The sequence below is a fragment of the Sorex fumeus genome, unplaced genomic scaffold, assembly GCF_029834395.1.
Source record: "Sorex fumeus unplaced genomic scaffold, SorFum_2.1 ptg000129l, whole genome shotgun sequence".
NCBI classification, from domain to species: Eukaryota; Metazoa; Chordata; class Mammalia; order Eulipotyphla; family Soricidae; genus Sorex; species Sorex fumeus.
In genome coordinates, this window is record NW_026606186.1 from 1,164,390 (window position 1) to 1,191,926 (window position 27,537).

Consider the following 27,537-nt stretch of genomic DNA (forward strand, 5'->3'; position numbering starts at 1 on the left):
TTAATCAACTTGGTATCAATAAAAGAATAACGGATTTAAAAAAATATTTTTTTCTAGGTCGTGCCCCAAAATTGACTCAACCACTACAACCTCGCAGTAGAAATGATTTTCCTGCACACAAGGAACAAACAACTGCAGCTCCTGATATTAAAAACACGACAGTGACTCCAAATGTAACCAAAGGTAAGCGAGTCCATTAACACCTGTTATGGTTTTTACTTAGGCTTTCAAGTTTCTGGCTCTTAAAAACCCCCTCTCTATAGATTTATGCAAGTATAGGGAAAATTGTGTAAAGTTGCGTTTAAATATTTGGAGGTGGGGGGAGGGAAACTGGAGACATTGGTGGTGGGAAATGTCCACGGGTGAGGGATGGGTGTTGGAACATAAATACTTGAAAATACTTGGCTTTATTCCAGAGCACTTTTTGTAGTTTTTTTTTTTAACTTTACAGCTGAATAAATACGTATAGTCTCAGGCTTGAAATAGATTTTGTAGAAGTAACTGAAACCATAGTAAACTGTTTTCTTGGTTGTATATTCATTTATTTGATAGAGAACTTGATAGGAAGAAGGGCCAAATTGAAGATGGATACAAAGAAGGAAATCGGGATGAACTGGGAGGTGTGGAGAGAAAGGTGGGAAGCTGGGAGGCGCAGGGGCAAAGGGCCTTGGGAACATGAAGATTGTGGTGGAGCTTTTATAGCCTAATTTCCAAACCAGAGTCAACAGCACTGAAATCATGAGACCCAAACTTTTAACACGCTTCATAGGGTACCTGTCAAGATGCATTCTGGGGGGCAGGGGGATGAGGGGGTGAGGAGGGAAGTTGACACTGCTGGTGAGGTGAGTGCTAGAATACTGTATATGCAAAACTCAGTTATGAATAACTATAATTCGTGGTGCTTTAATAAAATTAAAACAGTAATACCCTCAAGGTATCTTAGTTATAAAAATGTTGGTCTCTTTTTACCTCAGACATTTATGATGTTTCAGTTTGTTATTAGAATTTATTCCCATTTTTATGTTAATGTGTGAAATACAGCAATTACTGGATTCTATTAATTGTTGAAAAACAAAAGTAGTGTTGAACCTCTGAGGGGAAGTATAGTTGAAAAACAAAATTAGTGTTGAATCTCAGAAAAAAAAAGCATCTGTCAAAAGTAAGTTGCAGCATTTGTGGCTGCTAATAGAAGCATACTCATTTTGTGGAAAAACAGTTAACATGTGCCACATAAGGGGGGGAAAAGGCTGGGGACACACCCAGCTTTCATCAAGGCTTTAGCCCCCAGCTTTGCACTCAGTACTCCCTCCTGGTAGACCTGGGTTGGCTGCGTACAAGGCGAGCGCCCTCTCCACTGTACTACCACTACCCCCACCCCAGAATTTTAATTACCCACATTTTCTGAAAATGTGCCTTGATTCTCTGACTTCCCAAGTATCCATTTCTTCCTGTCTCTGATGGTTTTCCCAGTCAGACTCTTTCTCGTGCTGCTGGAAGCAAGCTAGAGACAAGGAATGGCTGTTACAGACGAGATCTCAAAGCTTCTTACCAGTTACCTGAAGCTTTCTATTTGAGTAAAATCCAAGACCAGGCGTCTGAATAGAACCGTCATTTAAAAGTATTACTCATTTAAAATTTGATGTATAGATAGAATCCTCAAGTTTCAAGACTACAAGTACCCTTAGAGTATTCCACAGCTTGGAGCCCTGCACATTTAAAGAAATAATAAAGAATGTGCAGGTCTTTTCAACTGAAGCCTTCTGGTTTCTTCTTGGGAATCGTGGTATAAACACTTGTAATTAAAATTTGAACCTGTGCAATTATTTTCAATCTTCTGATTAAATTTAACGTATCCTTCTCAACCTAATTGTTCTCTGCCCTGTTTTACAAATTTTAGGACATAGGTGCATTCACCTTTCTGGGTTCTTAAAGGTTTGTAACTGGAGTTGTGATTTCTATTTAAGGTGCTTCTTTCTCCAGTTTTACATGAGGCTGAGATTAATCATGGAGAAAAATACGTCATGATCATTTGTACCACTCTAATTCCAGACCTTACCTCAGTGGGGCTGTTTCCCTACTTAGTTATTATATCTGTTCCTACTACTATCTAGCACTTAATACTGATGTATTCCATATTTTTCAAACTCTTGATACAGAGATCTTCACTCACTTGGTTACTCATTAGATTCCCAAAGAAGGTGGAAGTCAGGAGAAGCAAACTTCCTTTGTGGAACCTATAAAATCACCTGTACCCTCTGTTCACTGAGTTGGGGGAGGGGAGCATGTGGTTTCCTAGGATATCTTCCTGTGTTGTCAGCCCTGTTCTCTATGTTGGTTTTATGGAGGAAATCAATTGTCCAGGCCAGTCCCTTTGCAGCATCCTTCAGATTTCAGCTCGTGCTGTTTTGTCATCCTTATAGGCAAGAGGATGTTCAGAGATGGAGTAAGAAATGTCTCAAATGACCTTAGGACACTTTTTATACCTGTGCCCTGGTTTCCTTTTCAGAGAAGTGAAATAAGGGAATACTAAATGATCTGGATAGCACAGTGGTAGGACATTTGCCTTGCATGCGGCCAACCCGACCGACCTGGGTTCAATTCCTCCACCCCTCTCAGAGAACCCAGCAAGCTACTGAGAGTATCTTGCCTGCACGGCAAAGCCTGGCAAGCTCCCTGCGACGTATTCGATATGCCAAACACAGTAACAGCAAGTCTCACAATGGAGACGTTGCTGGGCCCACTCGAGCAAATCGATGAACAACTGGAGGACAGTGAGAGTGACAGTAAATGATCTTATGTCTTTACAGTCTGCAGCATTGCGCTGTATTCTGGTCTGTTCGCATATACCTTTACACTAAGTTACCTTCCTATAACTCTGATTACTTTGCTATGATGGTCCAATATTATTTTTCGTGATTAGACAATATGCTGTAAGGAAGATGTCATTATTTAATAATTCCTTTTCATTATTGGACATTTTGATTATTTCTAGTTTGTCACTCTCAGCTAGATTTAGAGCAACATCTTTAAGGATACGTATTTGTTTGAAAGTCTTCTTAATTTTTTTCCTAAAAAAAATTCACAGATTTCCATAAAGTAAGTTTTTATATATATAGTCTCAAAATACCAATTACAAAGATTCTATCAATTTGTATTCCAAGAAAATCTGTTTCCTGTTATATTCTTCATAAACTGACTTTCATTTTAAATATTTTCCTTTCTGAAAAGCCAGAAGTAGTATCCTATTCTTGTTTTAATTTCTATTTTTCAGGTTACTAGTGAGACTAATGTGCTTGACATGTGTGTATTCTAATATACTGCACTATTTAAAAAATTTAATACAGTAAATGTGTATTTGACATATTAAAGTATGGTTTTTAATATTAAAAAATTTGTCCTGATTTTTCTGTTCTTTACTTACAAATCCTGATAACATTAATTACACTAAACCTCTATCTTGGGGGCTGGAGTGATAGCACAGCAGGTAGGACATTTGCCTTGCACGCAGCTGACTTGGGTTCGATTCCCAGTATCCCATATGGTCCCCTGAGCACCGCCAGGAGTCATTCCTGAGGGCAGAGCCAGGAGTAATGCCTGTGCATTGCCAGGTGTGACCCAAAAAGCAAAAATACAAAACAAATAAACCTCCATCTATGCAGAAAATAAAATTTCCTAGTTTATCATTTGTCTTGGTGATTTAAAAGTTATCATGAAAAATTGCAAGCAGATGGAGCAAATAATACGGTCTTCCATATACTTGTGAAGGCTTCTGCAGTCATCTGCTCGTGCCACTGTCATTTCATACATGCTGTAAGTAGTAATTCTTTGAGCTAGAAAGACCTTGAATGATGCTGATAGCTTCGTGGTTTTGAATTTCAGATGTAGCCCTGGCAGCAGTCCTTGTTCCTGTGCTAGTCATGGTCCTCACCACTCTCATCCTTGTGTTAGTATGTGCTTGGCATTGGAGAAACAGGTTAGTATGCCAAACCCAGTCGCCTCATTGGTCCCGCAGGGAGATTTTCATGTGTGAACTGGAAACCAAATATAGAAGATGCATTGTAATATACCACTGTTGTTTATTATCATTGAATAACTGTGAGTTACAAAGTTACAAAGATATTCATTATCAAGTTTAAGGTGTACAATGTTCCAGCATCAATCCCTTCACCGGTGACAACTGCCCTCCACCAATGTCCCCATCTTCCTCCCACGTCCAGCCTGACTCTGTGGCAGGTACTTGTCCCCTCCACCATTGTCTTAGAGTTCCCGTGCCTAACGTAGTCACCTCTGACTTCTGCCTTCTTGGCAGTCTTCCAACTGGAAACCGTTTCTCCTGCTATTTGTTTCTCTTGCCTCTGGGCATATGATATTCCCCTGTGAAGTTTCTTTATAGCCCACATATTAGAAAGATCATTGAGTTTTTTTTCCTCTCCCTCTGACTAGCTTCATTCGACATTATACTTCCAGATCTGTCCACGTAGCATCAAATTGTATTCCTCTTTTCTTACGGCTGAGTAGTATTCCATTAAATACACATTTTTTGAAAGGGAGAATTTGCTTGCCTTGCATGCAGCCATCCTGGGTTCAATCCCAAGCACCCTCTATGGTCCCTCAAGCCTCACTAGGAGTGATTCCTTAGCACATAGCCATAGGTGAGCCCTGAGTACCTCTGGGTATGACCCCCCCCCAAAAAAAAAATAATAAAAGATAACCATTATAGTATCTCTATGTCTGGCAAACTCCCCGTGGTATACCCAATATGCCAAATACCAGTAACAATGATGGGTCTCATTCTCCTAACCCTGAAAGAGCCTTGAATATGGCATTTAAAAAAAAAATCTCAGGGCTAGGACGAAGGAGACGTTACTGGGGCCTGCTCGAGGCAGTCGACGAACAACAGGATGGTCGTGATCGTGATCGTGATGTTTGCATTTCTTCTTTATTCTTCTTTATTCTCAAAAAAAAAAATGAATGTTACTGCCATCAGTTGCTGAATATCTTTCTTGTTTTAAATGTGGGATGCCTTTCTTGTCTCAAATTTTATGGTACAACTTTTTATTTCAGCCTAAGGGGCTTGGCAGTCCACGCAGGAATGCCAAAATAAATTTTCTCTGTTATATACTAAGGTACACATGTTAGTGTTTGATATATCAACACTTAGTAATATTTACTGAATGAATCATACATAATTCTTCTCAAAATGACACAAAATGAATTTCTGTATGTTTTGAGTTATTGATATAATGTTGAAGAAGACAGACGCAAGAACCATGGGAATTATCTAAAATATTCCTTTGGGGAAACAGTAATCCTCCAATTTGACTTGTTTTGTTTTGTTTTTGTTTTGGGGCTACACCTGGCGATGTTCAGGAGTTACTCCTGGCTCTGTGCTTACTCCTGATGGGCTCAGGGGACCAAATGGGAATGCCAGGGATGGAACCTGGGTTAATCTTATGCAAGGCAAGCATTCCACCTGCTGTACCATTTTTCTGACTTCAAATTTGCTCACCCCCCCTTTTTTTTTAATCCCTTCCTTAAAAGGGTTATTTAGCAAGACAAAAGCAGGTAGAAAATGGCGCAGAATTTTGTGAGCTAGAACACAGGGATATGGAATATTGGCAGAATAAGGAGGAATCTGACAGGACAGGGCATGGAAGAAATGGGACAAGGGCTTCTGGGGGAGAGACAGATTTTATTCATTGAAGAGTGTGAAGCAGGGAGGTGGTTCATTCTGGAAGATAGTGGGAGTAGGGATTGGAGCAGGTAAGGTATTTGCCTTGCATGCGACTGACCCGAGTTTGATCCCTGGCATCCCATATGGTCCCCCGAGCACCGCAAGGAATAATTCCTGAGTGCAGAGTCAGGAGTAGCCCTTGAGCATTGCCGGTGTAACTCAGAAAGCAGTTAAGAAAAAAGGTAGTGGGAGTTTTGCACAGGGAATTAAAGAGTAGAAAGACTAGATGCACCCGGATAAACTGAAGCCAGGGATTATGGGACAGAAGAAAAGGCACAGAGGAGTGGCTTCCTCGGGATGTATGACTGGCTGTTTGCTCAGGAAAAAGGAGGAGTTCGGTATGAAGGAAGTTTCCTGCTTACGCAGTTAAAACAGGACAGGTGTTTGGAGTTGAACAGATTTGCTGGAGACAGAGAATGGCTTCACTTGTTTATGAACCTTCTAACTAACATTTGAACTCCTACGCTGTACTGTTTGGAGTCGGGTGTTAGAAGTACAGTGGTAAACTCCCACATCTTAGGGAAGAGGGTATAGAGCAGAAGACTGCCATGGTTCTGACTTCACCACCTGAGCCTTAGGAGGAAGCTGGAGGATCCCTTGGATCCCAGATTCAGGTTGTTAAGGCTGAGAGAGACCAGATAAGTTAGAATCTGGATAGTAAGAGAAAGGAGCAGGGGCGAGGGGTGGCAGAGTTAGGAAAGTTCAGGAAGGAACATTCATGAGGCTTTGAGCAATCAGAATTCTTAACAGTAAGACAGCAGCAACAACTACTTTTGTTTTCCGTTTTAGTCCTGATGGTTTCCAGTACTGTTAATGAAAGGGCTTTATGCCTCCCGCATTCCAACACCACAACCTCCAGCATTGTTTCTGGGTCTCCCACTTCAGACTCTTTGATCATTTATTCTTCCCTTCATATGTTTATTTATACCCCATATAGGAGAGAGATCATCCTGTGTCTATCCCTCTCCGGGCTGACTTCACTTTGCGTGATACTCTCCAGAACCACCATTATAACTTATTCAGTTCGTTTTTGTAGAAAAACTGAATCTAGACATTCTAAATGCTTGGACATGTTTTAACTTACTTAATCTTCAGAACTATCCACCAAGCTCAGATTGAAGTAAATCCTGCTTAACAAAAGAGGGGTCATTAATAACTTGGCCAAAGTCTCCTGCCAGCACATCAGAGTGGAGTTTTGGCCCAGGCTTCAGAGTACGTGCTCTCACTGAGTGCTGTATCTGATCGCCGGGTCAGTCAGACATCCCAGGCTGACCGCAGTGGTCAGACCCCAGGGGCAGAGGGTGAGGGCGGAGAAGTAGAATTGTTGCGGGGGAGGCAGGGCTGAGACCCGCTTGAGTGGGACTTCAAGGTCCCATTGGACAGCCTGGCTTCCGGGAGGCCATGCCTATTCAGGACACCAGGTCCAGACCACAGGTTGAAATTACTACTGAGATCAGCTCTAAGTGCCCCCTGAGCTTTGTGACAAGGAGTCAAGGAAGCGATGCTATTAAGAGGGTGTGTAAAAATAGCAGGAAAGAGGAGAATAATAAAAAGCAGCTGCAGCTACTAAATCCTTAACTCATGCATTGTCCTAAACGCTTTACACACAAATAATAACCTGAAGCTTTGTCACTTGAGAGTAAGTACATAAAATCCTTAAGATAATATAACCCTTGACTAAAACAGCTCTGAAGTTGTTATCCTAGCCACTCAGGGTATCTAATTTCCGTATGGAAAAGATGAGTGCTTTCCTGTTATTTCTAAGCCTGCTGTACTCTGACTAGAGACTTTTCTCCTTGAACGCGCTGAATAATAAACTGGCATTGTATTACTATATATTTTTTTTCATTCTAGTTTTTGGTGAACAACTGCAACACTGTTAATTTTTGTTTCCATTTTTATTTTTATTATTGTAGTTTGGGGCTGGAGTGATAGCACATCGGGTAGGGTGTTCACCTTACAAGCGGCCAACATGGCCAACCCGAGTTCGATTCCTCTGCCCCTCACGGAAAGCCCAGCAAGCTACCGAGAGTATCTCGCCCTCTCGGTAAAGCCTGGCAAGCTCCCCATGGTGTATTCAGTATGCCAAACACAGTAACTATTGTCACAATGGAGACATTACTGGGCCCACTCTAGTAAATTGATGAACAACAGGAGGACAGTGACAGTGTCAGTGATTGTAGTTTGAGCTAACCCCCAGCTCCTATATATATATACATATATATATATATATATATATATATATATATATATATGCTGGAGCGATAGCACAGCGGGTTTGGGCATTTGCCTTGCACGAGGCCAACCTCAGACTTGATTCCTCCCACCCGCACGGCAAAGCCTGGCAAGCTCCTCATGATGTATTTGATATGCCAAAAACAGTAACAACAAATCTCACAATGGAGACGTTACTGCTGCCTGCTCAAGCAAATCAATGAACAGTGGGAGGACAGTGCCACAGTGCTATTGTAGTTTAGCTAACTTGTTTACAGTAGTTCTCTTGTTTATGGTTTTGATGTGTAGTTACTGCATCTCACCACCACAGAAGTGCCTCAAAAAATGTCTTTATGGTACTTCTAATTTTTTCTTGTTTCCCTCCCCACCTGTTTTACCCTTGACTTGGTAATCTTCAGTTTTTTAATCCAAAGCCAAAGATTTGTCATCATTTGATACTGTCTGCTCCCATTTTTCTCCATACTACAGATGAACACTCATCTTATTCACAAATTTTGCACCATACTTTTCTTTTAAAATAATTAAACATTAATATTTAAAATTTGACTACGAGGGCTAGAATAATAATAACTCTGCAGGCCAAGTACATACTTTACATTCAGGAATTTAGGTTTGATTCCCTGGTACCACATGGTCCCCCTAGCAAAGCCAGAAATAGCCCCCATACTGCTGGACATGCCCCCAAACCTAAATAAATAAATGCAAGTCGGCTTTATGGTTTTTTGGTGGTGGTGGTGGTGGTGGTGGTGGTGATAGTGGTGGTGATAGTGGGGAGGTAGGGGGTGTGGTTCCCTTCAGCATTGTTCAAGATGCTCTGGCAGTATTTGGCCAATACACCTGCGGCTTAGTGCTAGGCCCTGATTATGCTTTGTGGTACCGAGGACCACCAGAGCTATCCCCTGGTGCTGAGTGCAGGCCTGTGTGCTGGGGATTAGAATCCAGCTTTGCATGAGCCCCTGACTGCTGCAGTATCGCCCCAGCCACACAGCCAGCCTTTAAAATGAGCAGCCCTCCCTGGGGTGACACGTGGGTTGACTGGGAATACCCTCGCACTGTGAGTCTAAGCAGCACCATAAAACCTTAGGCCTTGGCATTGAATTGTTGACCTAGTTGGCCAGAATTAACCAGGAGGAATCGCCCCTGGTGGTCCCACAAGCAACATTTGGGCCACCCCCCCTCCAAATAAAAATGAAAGGAGTAACTTTTAGTATCAGTAATAAAAACACAGCTTGGGACCAGAGAGGTAGTACAGCTAGGAGTATGCTTACCTTGAATTCTAACTGATCCAGATTCACTTCCTGGAAACCTATATGGTTCCTCCACAGCCCTCCAGGAGAGACCTCTGAGGGCAAAGGCAGAAGTAAGCCCCGAACATCATTTGGGTTGATCCGCATCACCACCCACACCAAAAATAAATAAATAAAAGAATAACTTTAGGGTAGAGAAAAATGTCTGTAGCTAGGCAAAGCATATGCTTGGGACCTTTGAAAAGCACACATGTAAATACAACCATCTTATTACACTGGAATTTCTGCTTTCTGTTGAGCTTCAGAACATTTCACTTTAATTAGATTCCCCTCAGAAAGTGTCCTTTTGTTTGCTAGGTTTTATTTTACATTTTTGGTAAATGCTACTTTGGTAAACATTAGTTATTAACCGGAGGGAGGCGCGTGCCTCCTTGGGGAGGGCATACCAGAATTCTGAGAAGTGGGTTGGGATGAATGTCTGTCACTCTACACCTGTCTCTTGCCTCCCACACCTAGAAAATCTTGTTATCTCTGCTGTTTGTCATTGTTAGTGATACTCATAGCTTATCCTGGAGGGATTAAGTCTCCTTTCTTTGAGGCAAAGAACCAGAGAAAAAGTAGTAAGTTAGCAAAAAAGAACAGTGCAGTGCAAAAGAAAATTCAGTTCTTGTTCTATGAACTCTGTGAATTAATTTTGTTTTATGAATTAATTAATTTAAAGAACTAAAGAACTAATTTTGTTTTATGAATTAATTTAAAGAACTAAACCTTAAAAGTCCCCCCACCCCACCCCAAGAAGGCTGTTGTAACTAATTAATGAATTCAGCAAAGTAATGAATTAATTTTGTTCTATGAACTCTGTGAATTAATTTGAAACTCAAACAGATCCAACACCAAACCTGATTTCATTTTAACAACTCATGCCAGTCTCCTTAACAACCCAAATCAGAGACCCTAATTTGATCCCCCATACTGCATGGTCCTGAGTCTGCACTGGGAGTAACCAAAACCCAAAAACAAACCCCACATGTCAGGGCTTGATTACATTAGGTCTTTATCTGTGGGTTGTCTTTTTAAAAAAAAAATCCTTTATCCTTTCTGTGTAGAAAACAGTTGGATAGTAAAATAGCTATTTAAGAAGATGATTTTTTATTTATTGAGAGTTTATAAGCTTCCAGCAGTGGTGACTTTCAAAGTCAAATGAAGTAGTTTTCACCAAGTAGATCAGAAAGTGGAATTGTGTACTCCTGACTAATTATTAACTTTACTATTTATCTTGCACTTTCAGAGCTGTCTTACTGGTAAATTCACTTTATTGGCTAACTTTTTTCCCCCCTCCCTGTATTTTTCCAGAAAGAAAAAAACCGAAGGCACCTATGATTTACCTTATTGGGACCGAGCAGGTATTCCTGACTGCATCTCTTTCCTTCCTCCCCTGCAGGTGACAGAGAGGAAGAGGAAAGCCCTCTTCAATACCGTTAGAAAAATGCTATCCCTCTTTGTTCTGTTTTCACTCTTCTGCAAAGTCCTTTCTAGTCAATTAGTAATGAAATGGATGAGCAGAATTTATAACACACACAGACACAGACACACACACACACACACACACACACGCATATATGGAGCTCCTTTTCTTCTAGAAAACTTGTCAGATTTGTTCCATCTATCTTCTTTCTTAGGAGACCAGCCTTCCAGAGTGTTTCTGGAAGCTGTGTAAGATGCGGAGAGTGTGTTTTCTTGGCAACAACCATGTATGTGTGTCATTCCATCATGGGTCTCTGCCCTATGGAGTCTGGCAGTTTAGGAATTGTGGAGATCTGCCAACTTGGTCATGATGCATTGCTGTCTTCAGAATTCCTAGTCTGTGTGGCACATTGCTGCCATGGACTCCTGAACCCCTACAGGTCTCCCCTTTGCAGTCTCACTACCGGAACAACTGTTGGGGTCAGATATTTCACTGCTCTGACCATGAGCCAAGAGCAGTGTGCTGCTAGTGAGCCCCCAGGGAGGATCTTGGAAAGTATTTTTTGGGAAAAACTTACTAAGGATCACCCCTCCAGTAGACAAAGCATAATTGACTGCACTTGATAGTGACTTTGCTTGTGTAAATGCTTTTTCTAGAAATTTCTACCATTCACTTGGTATTCTGTCAAACTGAAAAGAAGCTTGAACAGATTAAGTATTTAGAAATAGGAGGACAGTTTGGAGTCAAAACTAGCGGAAGGAAGGAAATAATCAAGATTAGAGAAGAGATAAAAATAGATAAAAAAAATAATAGAGAAAACATAATGAAGCCAGAAGTGGCCATATCAGGAAAAAAAAGAACAAATTAAAGTCTTTAGAACAAATTGAAAGTGAACTAGGGAAGGAAAAAGACTCCAGTCACTGAAATTCAGGGGGATATTACTACTGATCCTACAAAAATTAAAAGAATTATAAAATAATTGCAAGCATAAAATACAAAAAAAATTGTGATGGATAAAAATGGATAAATGCCTAGAAACAAAACATTACTAAATCACAAGTAGAAAATCTGACTAGATTATTTGCTGTACTAGTTACTTACTATAACTAGTAGCACTGCACTGTAGCACTGTCCTCCTGTTGTTCATCGATTTGCTCAAGTGGGTACAGTAACATCTCACAATAAATTGTGACACTGTTGTTACTGTTTTTGGCACATTGAATATGTCATGGGTAGCTTGCCAGGCTCTGCCGTGCGGGTGAGATACTCTCGGTAGCTTGCCAGGCTCTCTGAGAGGGGCAGAAGAATCGAACTGGGTCGGCTGCGTGCAAGGCAAATGCCCTACCCGCTGTGCTATCGCTCCAGTCAGCTATAAGTAGTATAGAGTTTAAATCACTTACCAATAATCTCAACAAACAAAACTTCTGGACCTGAAGAATTTACTCAGTACTACCAGAATTTTAAAGAACTAAACCTTAAAAGTCCCCCCACCCCACCCCAAGAAGGCTGTTGTAACTAATTAATGAATTCAGCAAAGTAATGAAATACAAACTCAGCACTTAAAATCTGGTGCATTTCTAACAGTGGGAAATCCAAAATGCAAGGTAGAAAACAATTTTATTTACAAAATAGTACCGAGAAGAAGATACATAGGAATCAGTCAGGTAGGTGAAAAACTTGTACAATGGATATTGTGAAGTGTTGCTGAAAGACATTATGAGAAAACTTAAATATCAGAAGTTTTAATAGTTAATATGTCTATGCTAATCAAAGCGATCTCAAAAGTCAGTGCAGTCTCTTTCAGAATCCCTGTGACTTTTTCAAAAATAGAAACCCATCTTAAGTTCATATGGAATCTCAAGCTAAGCTGAATAGTCAAAACAAGCTTGAAAAAGTAAAACTGGAAGATCAATGTAAGACTCTAGAGAATAAAATTCTTAAGAGAAAATATGAGTGAGATTTTCATAATATTGGGTTTGGCGGTGATATTTATGGGATTTGGCACCAAATATTCAGATAACAAAAGAAGAAAAAAATCAGATTTCTTAAATTTTTTTTTAATTGCAGTAAAAGGATAGTCAGTGGGGCCTTGGTAGTGTGTGGCTCCCAGCTGTGAGTCTTTGAAAGTACTCTCCTGTAGCTGTGCTCATTTGCAGTTCCAGCATCTCTGCTGTGTGAGATCCCCAGCACCCCCAAAACAGGTGCACAAGTCCACAGTGGGCACCACAACTAAAAATATACGAGCTCTGCAGCTAAAGCATCATACGACCCTCAGCCACTGCACCTGAGTATATGTGAGCACCATAATCAAGTGTGACACCCCTAGCAAGCCCCACAACCAAGTGTGTGCAACCCCCCATCATCTCAGAAATAACCGATGAACAAAAAGAAGGGAAGGGCTGAGGAGGGGAAGAACCCAGAAGAACAGAACCTCAGTGCGCTGTTGGTGGGAATATAGCCATTTTTGTCACATACTATGGAAAACAATATGCTGTTCCTTAAAAAAAAAATAGAGTTAACATATGATCCTGTTATATACAAAAAAAGATACTTTTAGTTCGGTCCCAATGAGATATTTTTGTCACCATAATCGTCAAGGTACAAGAGTTAGAAGCAGCCAGTGTATTGAACAAATCAGCAAAATGTGATATAAAGAGACAGTGAGGCATTCAGCTTTTAAAAGGCAGGAAATTCAGCAACAGGATAATCCTAGATGTACTGTAAAATTCCAGTTATAAGAGATACTTAGTTGAAGTCAGAGAAAAAGTAGAAATGGTATTGCCAGGACTTGGGACAAAGGGAAAATGAAGAGTTATTGTTTCGTAACTCCGAGCTCCAGTTTTATTAGATGAAAAGAGTTACAGGGATGGGATGATGGTAATGGTTGCACAACATTATGACTGTGTCTAGTAACAGTGAACACTTCAAAATAAGGTAATAAACTTTATATTATTTTACCACAGTAAAAATAATGAGCTTGAGGTCGGCTCGGCACCTGTTACGGAGAGGGGAATGAAATAGGAATCATCCCATAACGTGTACATTTGTACTTTGAGACCTACGGTATTGCTCAACTGTTTCTGTTGCTTACAATCACAATAAAGGTTGGTGGAAAGGAATGAAGCAGTTTCTCCCCGCCAAATCAGTGGAGCATGAAGAAACCCCAGTTCGCTACAGCAGTAGTGAAGTTAATAACCTGAGTCCAAGAGAAGTCACCACAATGCTGCAAACGGATTCTGCAGGTAACTGTGTTACCACTTTCCTACACATAGTGGAAACAGCTATGCTTGCTCTGGGGATTTACAGTTCCTTTTGCTCTTTTTCATTATTTTTGGGCTGGGGGTGGGGGGGGGTACGGCATCAGGTATTTGAAAGAAAATGAGCTCTTTTCCAAAGTTAAAGCTCACATTTTAAATGATGACCTTGAGGGAGTCATTTCCACATCTTAGATGTTCTACCCATAAAACTGAGGCATTTGTTTTTAAAATTGTCGACATTTGTCTCTGCCTGCATGATGCTTGATTTTTACTGGAATTGTGAGGATATCGAAAGGAGAATAGAAAGACTATAGTGAACCTTATATTTATCCTACTTAACCAAGTACTTTCAAGCATTGTGTAATATTTAAAATGGGGAGAGGGTCTGGAGGGGGAGAAGTCTGGGATTACTTCCCAGAAACTGTTGTTGTTTCAGTTATAGAATATTTCTCTTTTTCCAATAAAACAGCATCAAATAGAAGTACATAAACACTAGGACAAATTATATGAGTGAGACCTTCTGGCATGTTAACAGTACAATGAAGTACTAGATAGTTGCTTGAATTTTAATTCTTAAGTTGGTACGAGTAGGTTCCATTGATCTCTGTTAAAATGACAAAGTGCCCTAAATAGGGGTCTCTTTTTGGTGTATGCCTACAGCTGCCTTACCCACTGTACCCCCCACAACCCCTGAACTAGGGAGATAAACTTTCTGTTGTGTTTTGTGTGGCCCAGAGTATGCACAGCCACTCGTGGGAGGAATTGTTGGCACGTTTCACCAGCGCTCTACCTTTAAACCAGAAGAAGGAAAAGAAGCAGGCTATGCCGACCTGGACCCATACAACTCCCCAGCGCCAGATGTTTATCACGCCTATGCGGAACCGCTCCCAATTACTGGGCCCGAGTATGCAACCCCAATCATTATGGATATGTCAGGGCACCCCACAGCTTCCGTCGGTCTGCCCTCAACATCCACCTTCAAAGCTGCTGGGAACCAAGCTCCCCCTCTTGTGGGAACGTACAGCACTCTTCTTTCCAGAACTGACAGCTGCTCCTCTGCCCAGGCCCAGTACGATACCCCAAAAGGTGGGAAGCAGGGTCCAAATGGCCCAGATGAACTGGTGTACCAGGTGCCACAGAGCACACAGGAGGTATCAGGAGCAGGGAGGGAGGGCGGAAGTGATGTCTTTCAAGAAATCCTTTGAAGATGATGCTTTTAAAAAGCATCGTTTTAAGCACATATCTTTTCCTTTTCTTTCTTTTCTTTTTCTTTTTTTTTGTAATAGTGGGTAGTAATATATAGAATGTATTACAGTATTACGTATCTGTCATGGATATGGTTGGGGAAAATATGTTGACCAAGGTACAGGAAACTACTAATCTTGCCATCTTCCTTTTAAAGTGTTACTGTGGCACAGGTACTGCTTGCCCGTTAAATTTTGAACATCATGTTTGTTACTACTGTAAGACATTATTTTTCATCCAGAAAAAAAAAAGATCCTTTCTATGCACTTCAAAGAAATTCAGAATCACTGAGAGTAAGTATTTATTACCAATGCTGCAGGTATATTAATGAACTCAAGAGATGGCTCTGTAAGCCTAAATGGCAATAATGCATGGTACTGTTCTCGAAATATCTAATGGCTTGAAATTCTGCTTTTTGTGGAAGGTGAGTACTATCATGATTTTCTCCTCCTCTGTTCTTGTATTGCCTTGTATAAATTTACAGATAATTGATCCAGTCATTTGTCTTTATCGCAGTCATATAACTTGTCTTTCCTTAGGAAGATCTGTAGCTAGGAAACTGACATGTAATGAGCAGAATGACTGATTTTTTTTTTCCTTCACTTTTCTACACTTAAGAGCTTTAACCCTTCATGGTACGTGACCTGGTCTCATCCCTGCTTGTTCCTCTGGAACCCTTGGCCAGCCCCATTCTCGTGTTTATAAAACATTCATTTTGAGGTTTTTCAAAGTGGTTTATCACCTTAAAATTCTTGCTTTTTATCAACTTCCTGCATTTAGATTTTCGGTCTTTAAATGTTCTTCTCTATGTAGAAACAGGAACCGTTTTTAGAATTTAAAGTTATATAGGAGATTTTTCTCCCTCTCTACAACTTTACTCACAGTGGGAATTTTCTTAGGGGAGTGATAAAAAGTCAAGTGCTTCAAAGTAGTAAACACATAATCTACATATGCTTATCACAGTGGAGAGCAGGATCAGAGTCATAAAATAGCAATTAGATCAGGGGTTGGGTCCCCAGCCGCACCTGACCTCCATCCCCTGCAGTCCCGAAGCATCCTCGGGGCCTAGCACTGAGCCACTGGTCTGTAGGCTAAATATCAACCCCATGGAGCACCTCTGGGGAAGCTCCAAACAAAATTAATAAATAAAGATAAAAAGTCATTGGAATCTGCCCTTTTTATTTTACTTGTCTTTTATTTCTTTGAATTTCAAGGTATTTTGAGTCAAATACAAAAAATTGTTTTCCACAGTAAACATTCCTAAGAAAATTAAACCCAGCTCTGTATAATTAGGCGCTGAACTCACCTTTGTGATGAGAGTCAGAAACAGCCCTTTAGAATTATGCTTGCATCTTGTGATGAGAGGCATAAATGGTCCTTTATACTCAGAGAATAGATGCTGTAGAATCCTAGTGGGTGAATACTTAGCTCTTACTTTTGATTACCAGTAGGAAAACTCTTGAGGACCACATGCCCAGAACTAGTTTTACATGGGGAACATGGAATTGATGAATTCCATCCAGTCTACCTGTTTGTAGTATTTTTCAAAGTGAAAGTGTCTGTGGCCAGAGTGTTAGTATAGGGGTTAAGGTGCTTGCTGCCACCCCTGGTTGGAATTGTGGTCAACTACACAGCTCCACGAGGAGTCAGTGCTGAGTACAGAGCCAGGATAGTCCCTTAGCACCTTCAGGTGTAGCCAGATCCCTCACCCCTGAATAAAGTCGAAGTGAAGGCATAAACAGAACACCAGAAGCTAACCATATAATTGAAATAGATAAATGGGACATTTTCTCTTTTATAAAGTTTGTTAACTTAAAATGTACTTTCCCATCAGTCTGTTAATTTATTTTGGCCTCCCACCAGATTATGCCAAAATTCACTAAATTTGTGTTCATTTTACCTGCTTCCATGAGTCTATCTTTTAAAATTGAACTGTTGATTTTTTTTCAGCCTCACTGCCTTCCTTAGTTGCTTGCTGATTTTATTTTTATTTAAAGCTCTTACTTTTCCAAGCATTGAAGTATATTCATTGAAAACTCAATACATATTTTCTTGAAGATCTTTGAATGAAAAAGCACAGGTACTGAACTTTTTTTCTACACATTAAATGCGTAAAGCACATTCATCCTCTTTCAGATGGGAAGAGAAGAGGCTGTGCTTTATTTTCTTATACATCCTTAATACACAGAAAAAATAGACTTTTTCCTCAAATCATGTGCCTATTTGAAGCTTTACCAGGAATGTTTTCAGTAACTATTTAATTTTCCCAAAGATACTTGCTATTTTAATGTAATTCTGTGCGCCTGATTATTTTTCCCATGGAACAGTTCTTTTGAGAGGCAAATGTTTTCTTAAATGATGCATATTTTAAGACTTGATTCTTATTGCCACTGTGCTGTCCTTGAACTACCAATGATTTTCACAAAATATCTAGTTTTCACTACTTTTCTATATTTTGCTTTCCAAATGAGAGCTGAGCCTGAATACAAAGGGTTGTTTTAGTTTTGTACTTTCGTTTGTTTTCATAGTAGAGTTGTTGATTTTTTTAAACTACATTTTTATATACCATATATATATAACAGTTTTGAAGACAATCAAGTAACAACTGAAAATGTGAAAATAACCGTGGGATTTGGGGGTTGTTTTTTTCTCACAAAATTCCCTTGAATTTTTGTTCTTTGCTTGAAATGTGTAAAAGGTTTTAGTCACTGGTTTATTGAATTAATTTTTCCCCCTGTTAAGAAAATAGAAACAACAGTGGTACAGCAAGTGTGTTGATTACAAGATTCATAAAATTACACTGACTTCACTGTTACTTGATCTTATAAAACCAGCACAGTTAAAGATATTATGAATGCCGATTTATATTTTATTAAGAGCTATAAATCTAAATAGATCCTATTGTATATGCAGGGTCTAGTCCAGTTATTTAAGTTCATGTTTCACTATTTGCACTTTGCATTGAACAATGGGTTTATTCGCTGATGAATGGTTGAAATGGTTCAAGTAGAAAATTTATATAGGAGTGGAAATTTTGATGTGATGATACACTTGCACACAAGTGCGCGCACGCACACACACACACACATGCACACACCTTTCAGGAGGTGGGGAGGAAAAAAGGAGCTCTTCTGAATATGTGACCATAATTCTATGGAAAATGATAACACTTGAACTTCTTTGCCTTGATTCAACCATGTCACCTGGAGAGCACCAGAGGCCTATGTCAGGATGATGCAATTAGTAAGAACCAAGGACTAAGGGAAAATAAAAGCTTTGAAATCATATATTAAAATGTTCCTATTTGCTCTGCCTTTTGCTTCTGATCTTGAAGTTGTCCCTAAACTGCAAAGCCTAACTAAGACTTGGGTGTTTAGTAAAATACTTATTTTTAGAACATCAACATTCATTTAATCCAATTTGTGGCTAGTCTCTCTCCGTCTGTCTCTCTTTCTGTCTCTCCCTCCCTCTCTCTGTCTCTCTCTCCCCGCTCCCTCCCTCCCTGTCTCTCTCCCTCTCCCTCCCTCCCTGTCTCCCCCCACACACACACACTGGGAAAAATGAAAACAAAACATATTGGAAATAAGATGGCTTGAGTGTCAGTGATATTCTCCCAGAATGTACTTTTCTTACCTCGGCATGTACTGTAGTCACTCAGTATTTGTATATGTTGTTAGACTTTAGATTGTTATAAATAGTGAAATTTCAATGTGTTCATGTGTTTTTAATAAATTGTATATTGTAAATTGTAAAGTTCAGATTTGATTTTTGGCTTAAATAAAACCACCGTATTGTAGCCTTTTTCTCATATCACACAAAATGCAGAACCCTTCATTTTAATATCAGATTTTATGGCCAGAATTAAATTAAACACTTGTAAATACCACCACTGTTTTACCACCATTGTTTTTTTTTGGGGGGGGGCAGGTTATACCCTTTTTTTCCGTGACTAGTCCCATCCTTCTTGAAGCCTGAGCTACTTCACAGCAAACTGTAATTGCTGCTGATTGTGTGGTATGAGGTAAAGCACTTCCTTATGTGGATTCTAGCCTGATACTTGCCATTCCCATGTCAAGGTCATTAGAACAATCAAAGACTCAAAGTACATATATGTTAACTGTACATACTTCATATCTAGAGCTAGGTTAAATCAACTCATGGCTTTTATGTATTTATACAGTTTGTTACTCTGGTGTTCCATTCTTAATACACTGTAATAGAGAAGCAGGTGTCTATTGTCAGTGTCTTCCAGTAATAATTATTGTTCAGAAGATCCATTCTTTTATCTCCTAGCACTTGGAGAGCTTTTAATTCCATCTTTACAATTTGTCCTGTTGTCTTCCTTTCTCTCTGCACCCCCTCATGGAAGGGAAAGGAGCTCGTGTTTGTAGGAGTGACGTGTTTGCACTCCATAGGACTTTTCTGGGAGCCAGTAAACTTGTCTTTTGAAGATAAGGTTGTTTTTCATGAAAGGACAATTTAAATCCAAAAAACAGCTTAATTTTTTTATTCAAATAGTAAACTTTGATAATTGAATAAATTAAATCAGATGGACAGGCAAAAAAAAAAAACACAACACCACGTTCAAGAATGTTCTTGAGCTTACCTAGCTCAGTTTTGTATGAAATTAAAATGTTTTACTTCTTTAATAGAATGAAGTCACCGGATTTTAGTAGTAGTATTCTTTGATTACATTTACTCATCCGGAATTGCATGTTTATCGATGTCAACTTACCAAATTATTCTTCGTAATTGTGGTTTAGTACATTTCAGGGAGAAAAAATACTTAATTAAATCAGTCTAAGCTTAGATTCCATTCACTCCCCTGTACTCAGCTAACTTAAGATTTGAATCAGGTTTCTTGGTTAGGACAAAAAAAAAAAGGGAACTAATCAGTCTTCCTGTTGAATGTCTGAAGAAATTCCAGTTTGCCACATCAGGGTTCAGCCACATGTCAATTTCCCACCAACTTACAGTAACCAAACACACTTCTCAGTACTTGTTATATTCAGAGGCTGTTGTGGTAAACTAAATCCTCTTATTAAGAAGCCACATGCTTCCAAAGTCTAAGATGAAACAAACTATAAAAAGACATTTGAAACACTCAGAAAAGTAGCCTATTTAAAAAAAAAAAACTGTCTCCCTGATATCCTAACTGAACATGTCTCGGTTTTCATAAGTTAAATATATTCACAGAAACTAAGCTGGTGGATTAAATCACCAGTTACCAACAGACAATACACATAATATCCATAATCTTCTGATTAATTCAGCATATTAAAAATAAAAAATCGCAGTACAAAAATAAAATACTGTTCACATCATCTTCTGAATCTTTAGGGTCAATCTTGAGTCAAGTTGATTACGAAGTTTTTTTGTATAATATCCTTTAAAAAGAGCTGCTCTGCAGTCACATTATGATAGGCACTCTACAGAAAAAAGAAAAAGAAAATCACCATCAATACCAGTCTCAATCCAAACTACCGCAGTAGAGGAATAAAAAGACGACATGGCCTTTTAATTTTTGTTGCTTTCTAATTATCTTCTCATTCTTGTGCCAGGACTCTGTTAAAGCCCACCTCTTCTCATATGTAAAAGAGGCTCCCTCACATATCCTGGTCTGTTAAATCAGGATATGAATATAGACATCCATCAAAATCTTAAGTCAGAGGGATTGGTTACTTGTATAAAAGCAGCACTTAGAATAATAATGGGACAAGGAATACAAGGCATCAAAGGGGGATATGTAATTACCCTGGTCGTTAGATTATAGAAATAAGGAAAACAGGGAAAGAAAGAAATGGGGGTTGACAAGTGTGTGATGGGTAGATGGTAGGTGGGCTAGAAAAGAGATCACTGTGATGGTGATCACTGGGAATGATCATGCTGGACAAGAACTAAGTGTTGGAAGTAGGTGGAGGGATGTTCCTGAGGGCCTTTCAGTATCTGTATTGCAAACCACAATGCCCAAAAGGCAGAGGGGAGGGGAGAGAGAAAGAGGAAGGGAGAGACAGAAACAGAGGCAAGCAGGGTACATACAGGGTGGGAGGTGGAAGGGACACCGGTGCTGGGAAATGTACACTGGTAGAGGGATGGGTGTTGGAACACTATGACTTTTCATGAACAGCTTTTAAGGGTCTATCATTAAAAAAATTTTAATATTAAAAAATGAAAACATTAAAGTATTAGTTGAAAAAGAAATGAAGGACAGAAGAAAGAGCCCTCAGATACATTGGTGATGTAGATGTGTGTTATATCTGTAGATCTGAACCACAGACCCAATAAAACTAAAAATGAGATCAAAACTACTGTGGAAGGAGGTTGACACTCATGATGGGATTGGTGTTGGAATATTCATTGTATGTCCGAAACTCAACTATGAATAACTGTTTAAATTGTGCTATCTTAATAAAAAGAAATTTTTTTAAAGCAGTACTTAGTAAAGTCTTTAATAAGAATGGTAAGTTTTAAGATGTTTAATCTTATTTACTGATAAATATCCCAATTTTCCTCTTAAAATTGTTTTAAGGATCCATTCTTCAGTGTTTCTCCACCTTTTCTCAATCCTGGCCCCCTTCTGACCTGGTGTCCTGTCTCCTAGTCTTGTGCCTTGGTCCCTCCCTATGCAGATTTTTACCTGTGTCTCTCTTGGAAGATTCTGGGTGCTCACAGGAGGCCATATAAGTTGTGGAATGCTGCTTTAGATGACCCTTGAACTACCAAAAGTGCTACGGCGGGAACACTAGGGCTCAGACAAATGGCCTGAAGTCTGTCTGTCCTGAGCACCTCACTCTTAAGCTACTCAAGTGTTTGTCTGCCATTGTGAGGAAGGGGTCACAATACAGTATAACCTACCCCCATGGCTCATACAGTACCTGGGACCATGGAATTTGGCATGGATTATATCCATTAACTGCAGAGCAGTTACATTTACATTTCAGTATTAAAAATGCAAAGTTATTCTTATCACAGAGTATGTCATGAGACATAAATTCAAAGAATAGTATGTATTCAGTCATTTAAAATTTAAGGAATAAAAAAAGCAAAAAAATAAAAATAAGGAATCAATCATACTCTAAAGGTTTGTAGCCTCTGAGCATGAAAACTTTTCCATGGGGTTAAAATATTACTCTTTAGGGCCAGAGTGATAGTGCAGTGGGCAGGGCATTTGCCTTGAATCTGGTCAACCTGGGTTCAATCCCTGATGCTCCATATGGTTCCCTGAGTGTGCCACACCCCCACGCCCAAAAGAAAAATGTTGAGTTTTGTAACTGAAAAAAAAATGGTGGAAAATTTACTATGAATATCACAATGCTTTTAGGTTAATTTGAGGTTGGCTATATATTTAAATGTGCTAGTATGATAGAGCATTTATCTGGGAGTGATGATTAACTGTAAGGAGAGCTATACATTGGTAATGAGTTATTGTATGAAAACTTTGGATTTGCCCTAGTTTCAGCATTTGGTAGCTCTGGAATCCCTATTTTAGTCCCTGACTTCTCAGAACTTGTTCTCCCGGGTAAAATGAGAGGGTGAAAAGGAAGATTATAGGTTTATCTTCAAAGATCATACTTAAGTTTGGATCTATTCACATGCACACACACATAGTTAGGTATTACCTTATTCATCAGAGACATGGTAGTATTCCCGTAGTAGTGCAAAGGACTTTGGGGGTCGGAAAAGTTGTATCTAAAACCAGCAAGGTGAACTTCATGACATATGTGAAAGGCCAGTGTGATGGCAATAATTCCTGTTGTTGGGTGCTTGGGTTTCTGGGAAGTGAGAAGGAACAAAGAGATTGTTCAAATAATCCAAGTAAGTAAGATACTGGTTTCAAAACATATTTGAGTGATTTAACTTTATAAAGTAGAACTTCTGAACATTTAATCGAGAGGAATATTGAAGAAAGGTTCATTGTGCCCTAAGATTCAAGACCAGGTCTTATTCCCTGACCCTGAGAAGAACATTATGGTGTCACTGAAATCTTGGAAGCCTTTCAAGTAAAATGTCACTGCAAATGCATTTGCCCAGAGCACAGCTTATCAAGTGAAGAAGTCCTGTGATACTCGGGAAAAGGAAGCCGCTGCCTCTTGTTGATTCAGCCTCCTGGTGGACTCATCAGTGCAACTTCACTCACTAGCAGAATAATGGCAAAAAACTTCCTATGAATTAGCCTTAGAAAAGCTTTCTTTCATAATTCTATTTACAGAATGACTAACTTTTGTCGAGGGATGGTGACATGACACAGTGATAGTAAATATTTGAACATTTCAGATGGATGTCAAAGTCTCCATTGAATTATTATCAACTTAAACAGCCTCAAAAGGAGGAAATCAAACACTCTGTACATCCACAGACACACAAATACAGATTTCATTTAAAGTAATGATTCCTTGCCACATAGGAATTATAAATGTGTGTGATTTTGAGGGGAAAGTGACAGTAAAAATAAAACTCCAGGTAGCACACTTGTCTGAAAGCTTAACAGTAATTTGCAGAAACATTTCATCATTTCATTGTCTGCTTGGAGGGGAAATGAAAGAAGTTGAAAACTCAGAAGCCTTATGACTCTTTAATGAAAATTTAAAAACAAAACCAAAAAAAAAAAAAACCCTAGAAGCCATCTAGGGCCTAGATGTAAAATTTGGTGGTTGAGCAAGTTCACACCCAAAAGACCCTAGAAGTCACTCAACCTCACAGATTCTGTCATTTCCCCAATTTCATGTCCTATGTTTGCTGCTTTCTTACTTTGTCCAATACCAAAACCATCATCTCCATGTGTAGACCGCTAATTCTTTTCCACATACAATACCCATACAACCTATGTTAGTAGAATCTTAATCTTTCAACCTTAATCCGTTAAACCCAAGCAACAAGTAACATAAAAGTAGACCTTCATATACTCTGTCTCATCTGGGCATCCAGTATGTCCAGAATTATTCTATTACATTCTTCTAGTAAAGTTTCATTCCTTTACTCCAAGATTACAGTTTTATGTTTTTCTATTCGTCCAATAGCTCTGGCCCTTTTTCCTGCTTGAAATGTTTTTTTCCCTAAGAAAACAAGCACCCAGACAAAATCTATTATCATCTTCCCAACCCCAAGTCTATCTTTATATGTGTTTTCAGTGCTCATTCCTTGCATGGTTTAAATGTCCCGGTTGCTATTTACAGCCAGCCTTTCTTAGTGGGCTACTTTCCATGTCATCTATTAAAGTTGTCCCTACAATTAACTATTTTCTCCCATCATAATTGAAATTTTCTTTGTTAAATATCCCTTCAATATACACATCATTTGTCTTCTTTAGAAACAACTTTCCTTGATCCCTTCAAGTTTTGCTCCCATTTCTGTGCACTACATTCTAGTAGAACTAAAGATTTTGTCTCATTTCTTATATTCTCTTTAATGCAGTTCAAGGACACTTCCCCCCCCCCTTTTTTTTTCATTTCACTTGTATAACCTCTGTTTCTAAAACCAGCACTGAGTATTTTTCCTTGGCCTCTGGACAGTTTCTGACACAGCTGACCTCCATATGTAGCAATGTCCTCATTTGGCTTCTGGGAAAGTGTCCTACTGGAACTTTAATCTAGTTACAACTAGTTCTACTGTCACCTTTAAGTGTGATCGGGTTATTCCTCTGCCTTTAAAGATACCACTTAAAAAACAAGACAGATGAATCTGATCATATCTCAATATTAGGAAAGAACTGGAAATTAATAAAATATGAAGTCCTTACCCTGCAGAATTACTAAGAAATAGGATTAAAATTAAAATATTTATGCTTTTTCGTGGACTTCATGCCCAATTCAATCAGCCTAATCAGTGGCTGAATAAGTAGCAATGCTCCTACATAAAAAGAATAAAAAAATAAATAAGAAAAAAAATGTATGCCTTTTCACTTGGGAATTCCAGTGCCAGAACACTGATCTACAGAAATCACACAGATGTAAAAAATATCTCTATAAATTGTCTGCCATAGAGGCAGAGGGTGGGGGTGGAGTGGGGGTGATGGGAGGGATACTGGGACATTGGTGATGGGAAAGCTACATTGGTGGAGGGATGGGTGTTCGATCATTGTATGACCGAAACCCAATCATGAAAACTTAGTAACTGTATTTCACAGTGATTCAATAAAAAAAATTATATATATATATATATATATATATATATATATATACACACCTATAAACATTATATATAGAAGAGGGAAAGCTGAATACAAACCCGAATGTCTTCTAATGAAATAGAGACTGGAGCAGTAATAGTACTAAACACAGGGTGCTTGCCTTGTGGCAGACCCACCTTCAATTCCCTGAACCCCATATGGTCCCAAAAGCCCCACCAGGGGTGATCCCTAGTGCAGAGCCAGGAGAAAACCCTGAGCACCGCCAGGCGTGGCCCAGAAACAAAACAAAAAATAGTTAAATGGAAGTAAAAGTAGAGTGATATCTCTAGTATAGTTGCAATTATATTTAACAAAACACCCCCCCCCCTTTTTGGGGGGAGTTTACCTAGGAGTAAGCCCTGTGGTACTCACTCAGGACTTACTTCTAGGTGTGTGCTCAGGGGAACATATATGGTACAGGAGGATCTAACTTTGTGTGCCAGACAAGTCCCCTACCTGTTGTCTCTCTGGCCCACCAAAAATTTTGTGTGTGGGTGCATAGTATAGAAAAAATAGAATTTTTTTTCAATTTTGAAATGCATGATACAGAAAAAATAGAGGGATTTCCTTTTTATTTTTTGGCACTACTTTATAAGTTGCTTGATTTCAAGCATGTAGTAATTGAGACTCATAATCACCATCTTTATCCAGAGAAAAGAAGTGATGTGTTCATTTCTTTATTTCCCTACTTTACTGCATTGGAAAACCTCCCTTCAGTTGAGCTATCATGGCACAATTACTCAGACTACAAATGAAAAACATCTCTGCCTCTGTGTGTGTCCAAAGTGTTATTTTCTGGAGATTGTAGACAAGCAGGGCTACAAAAGTCAAAGTCAATGAGACTTAAAGACTTTAGTTTCATGAAATCTCAATACTACTATAATTACCATTTTGTTTCTTTTACGACTGCAGAAATATGTATGGCCTAGCTTATTACCCTCCCTACCCTTTCCTCCAGTTTTCCTGTGATATTTGTATCAGAGTGCTTCACATCCTTCTTTTTAGACTAGAAGATGCGCTTCTGAAGCCAGTGCTGCTACTCTGAGCACTCAGCAGCCCACTAGCCATGCCTCTCTTCAATCACACACACTTAGCTGCAGAACATTTTGAGTGATTTCATGAGACATGAGGGATATGAGCCTGTGGAAGGAGACCAGATGCACAGAGCAAGAGCAGGGAGGGGCCAGAGTCAGTGGACCATCCACAGGTACCGTATTTTGCCAACTCAGATTTGATCCCCTCATGAGTTGTGGTTCTCCATCAGTTTTGAGAACCCTGGAGGACCTACCCAGAGAGAGCTTTCACGTGAGATAATGTAAGGGAAAAAAAAACATACCTGATCTTTGGGAAACACTTCTGGGAAATGAAGCAGTTCATAAGCTGCTGTTCTAATAATGAAGGGATCCAGTATTCTGATTTGATATGGTTTATAGATGAGGTTTAAGGCTGGTTTCTTCCAAAAACCATTAATGTTCTGAAATTTTTTAAAAATAGAGAAAATAGAGCTGTATGTTTCTTTTTTTTTTTTTAAGGAAGAAAGAGCAATAGGAAGATCAGTTTTGCCAACTTACTATTTTGCTACCTGTCAACAGTCCCCATAGCCACTTTAAATCAAGTGGCTTAAAAGCAGTAAGAATCACTGTGGTGTTAGGATCATTATGACTGGGATCTGAAAAAACAGATTCTGGATAAAAAAGTCGGAAGGTTGTTCTTCTCCCAACATCTTCTTCATGTCCTAAAACAGGACCATTATTCATTCTGTGGGTAAAAGACAGAAAATGCACAGTATGAATCATGTCCATCAGTTTACAGAGATTTTTGAATTGAATAAGTGCCACCTCATATGGGAGCTACAAGGTACTCCTATGATAAAGCACAACAGCCAGGTAGTTTGTTTCCTTATAGCAACTCTTTGATCTAAGGCATATATGTTCTTTTTTTACTTGACCATTGTGGGTCCTTCATAATTCAGTATTACCCCCAGTAAAGATTAAACAGAACCCAAATAGGAACTACAGAATACTAATGCTGAAGGTTGGGAGGACAAGATAGACCCAAAGGGCAAAATTTACTCGTCCAAAAGGTATACTTCCCTAAGGTTGCAGTCATATAGTACATGAACATATGTATAAGTGAGAAAAAGACTATCATTCATGGTAATGTGAGGACCCACCAAAACTCAGACTGAA

General features: G+C 39.2%; 2 protein-coding genes across 7 annotated transcripts in view; one reads left to right on the forward strand and one right to left on the reverse strand.

Moving 5' to 3' along the window:
* DCBLD2 (discoidin, CUB and LCCL domain containing 2) overlaps window positions 1-15,602 on the forward strand; it is a 66,355-nt gene extending 50,753 nt beyond the window's left edge. Inside the window, exons 12-16 of the mRNA XM_056138597.1 lie at window positions 58-183; window positions 3,880-3,973; window positions 10,570-10,619; window positions 13,786-13,923; window positions 14,674-15,602. Of these exons, the coding sequence (XP_055994572.1) occupies window positions 58-183; window positions 3,880-3,973; window positions 10,570-10,619; window positions 13,786-13,923; window positions 14,674-15,143 (878 nt within the window). The 3' untranslated portion in view covers window positions 15,144-15,602. The remainder of the gene's footprint in view (window positions 1-57; window positions 184-3,879; window positions 3,974-10,569; window positions 10,620-13,785; window positions 13,924-14,673) is intronic.
* A 3,817-nt stretch (window positions 15,603-19,419) lies between these two features.
* Window positions 19,420-27,537, reverse strand: part of ST3GAL6 (ST3 beta-galactoside alpha-2,3-sialyltransferase 6) — a 90,922-nt gene continuing 82,804 nt past the window's right edge. For all 6 annotated transcript variants that reach the window (XM_056138632.1, XM_056138633.1, XM_056138631.1 and 3 more), the window contains 4 exons: window positions 26,920-27,106; window positions 26,685-26,822; window positions 22,803-22,955; window positions 19,420-20,612 (listed from right to left, as the gene is read on the reverse strand). In XM_056138632.1, coding sequence (XP_055994607.1) covers window positions 20,526-20,612; window positions 22,803-22,955; window positions 26,685-26,822; window positions 26,920-27,106 — 565 coding nt within the window. In that variant the 3' untranslated portion in view covers window positions 19,420-20,525. The remainder of the gene's footprint in view (window positions 20,613-22,802; window positions 22,956-26,684; window positions 26,823-26,919; window positions 27,107-27,537) is intronic.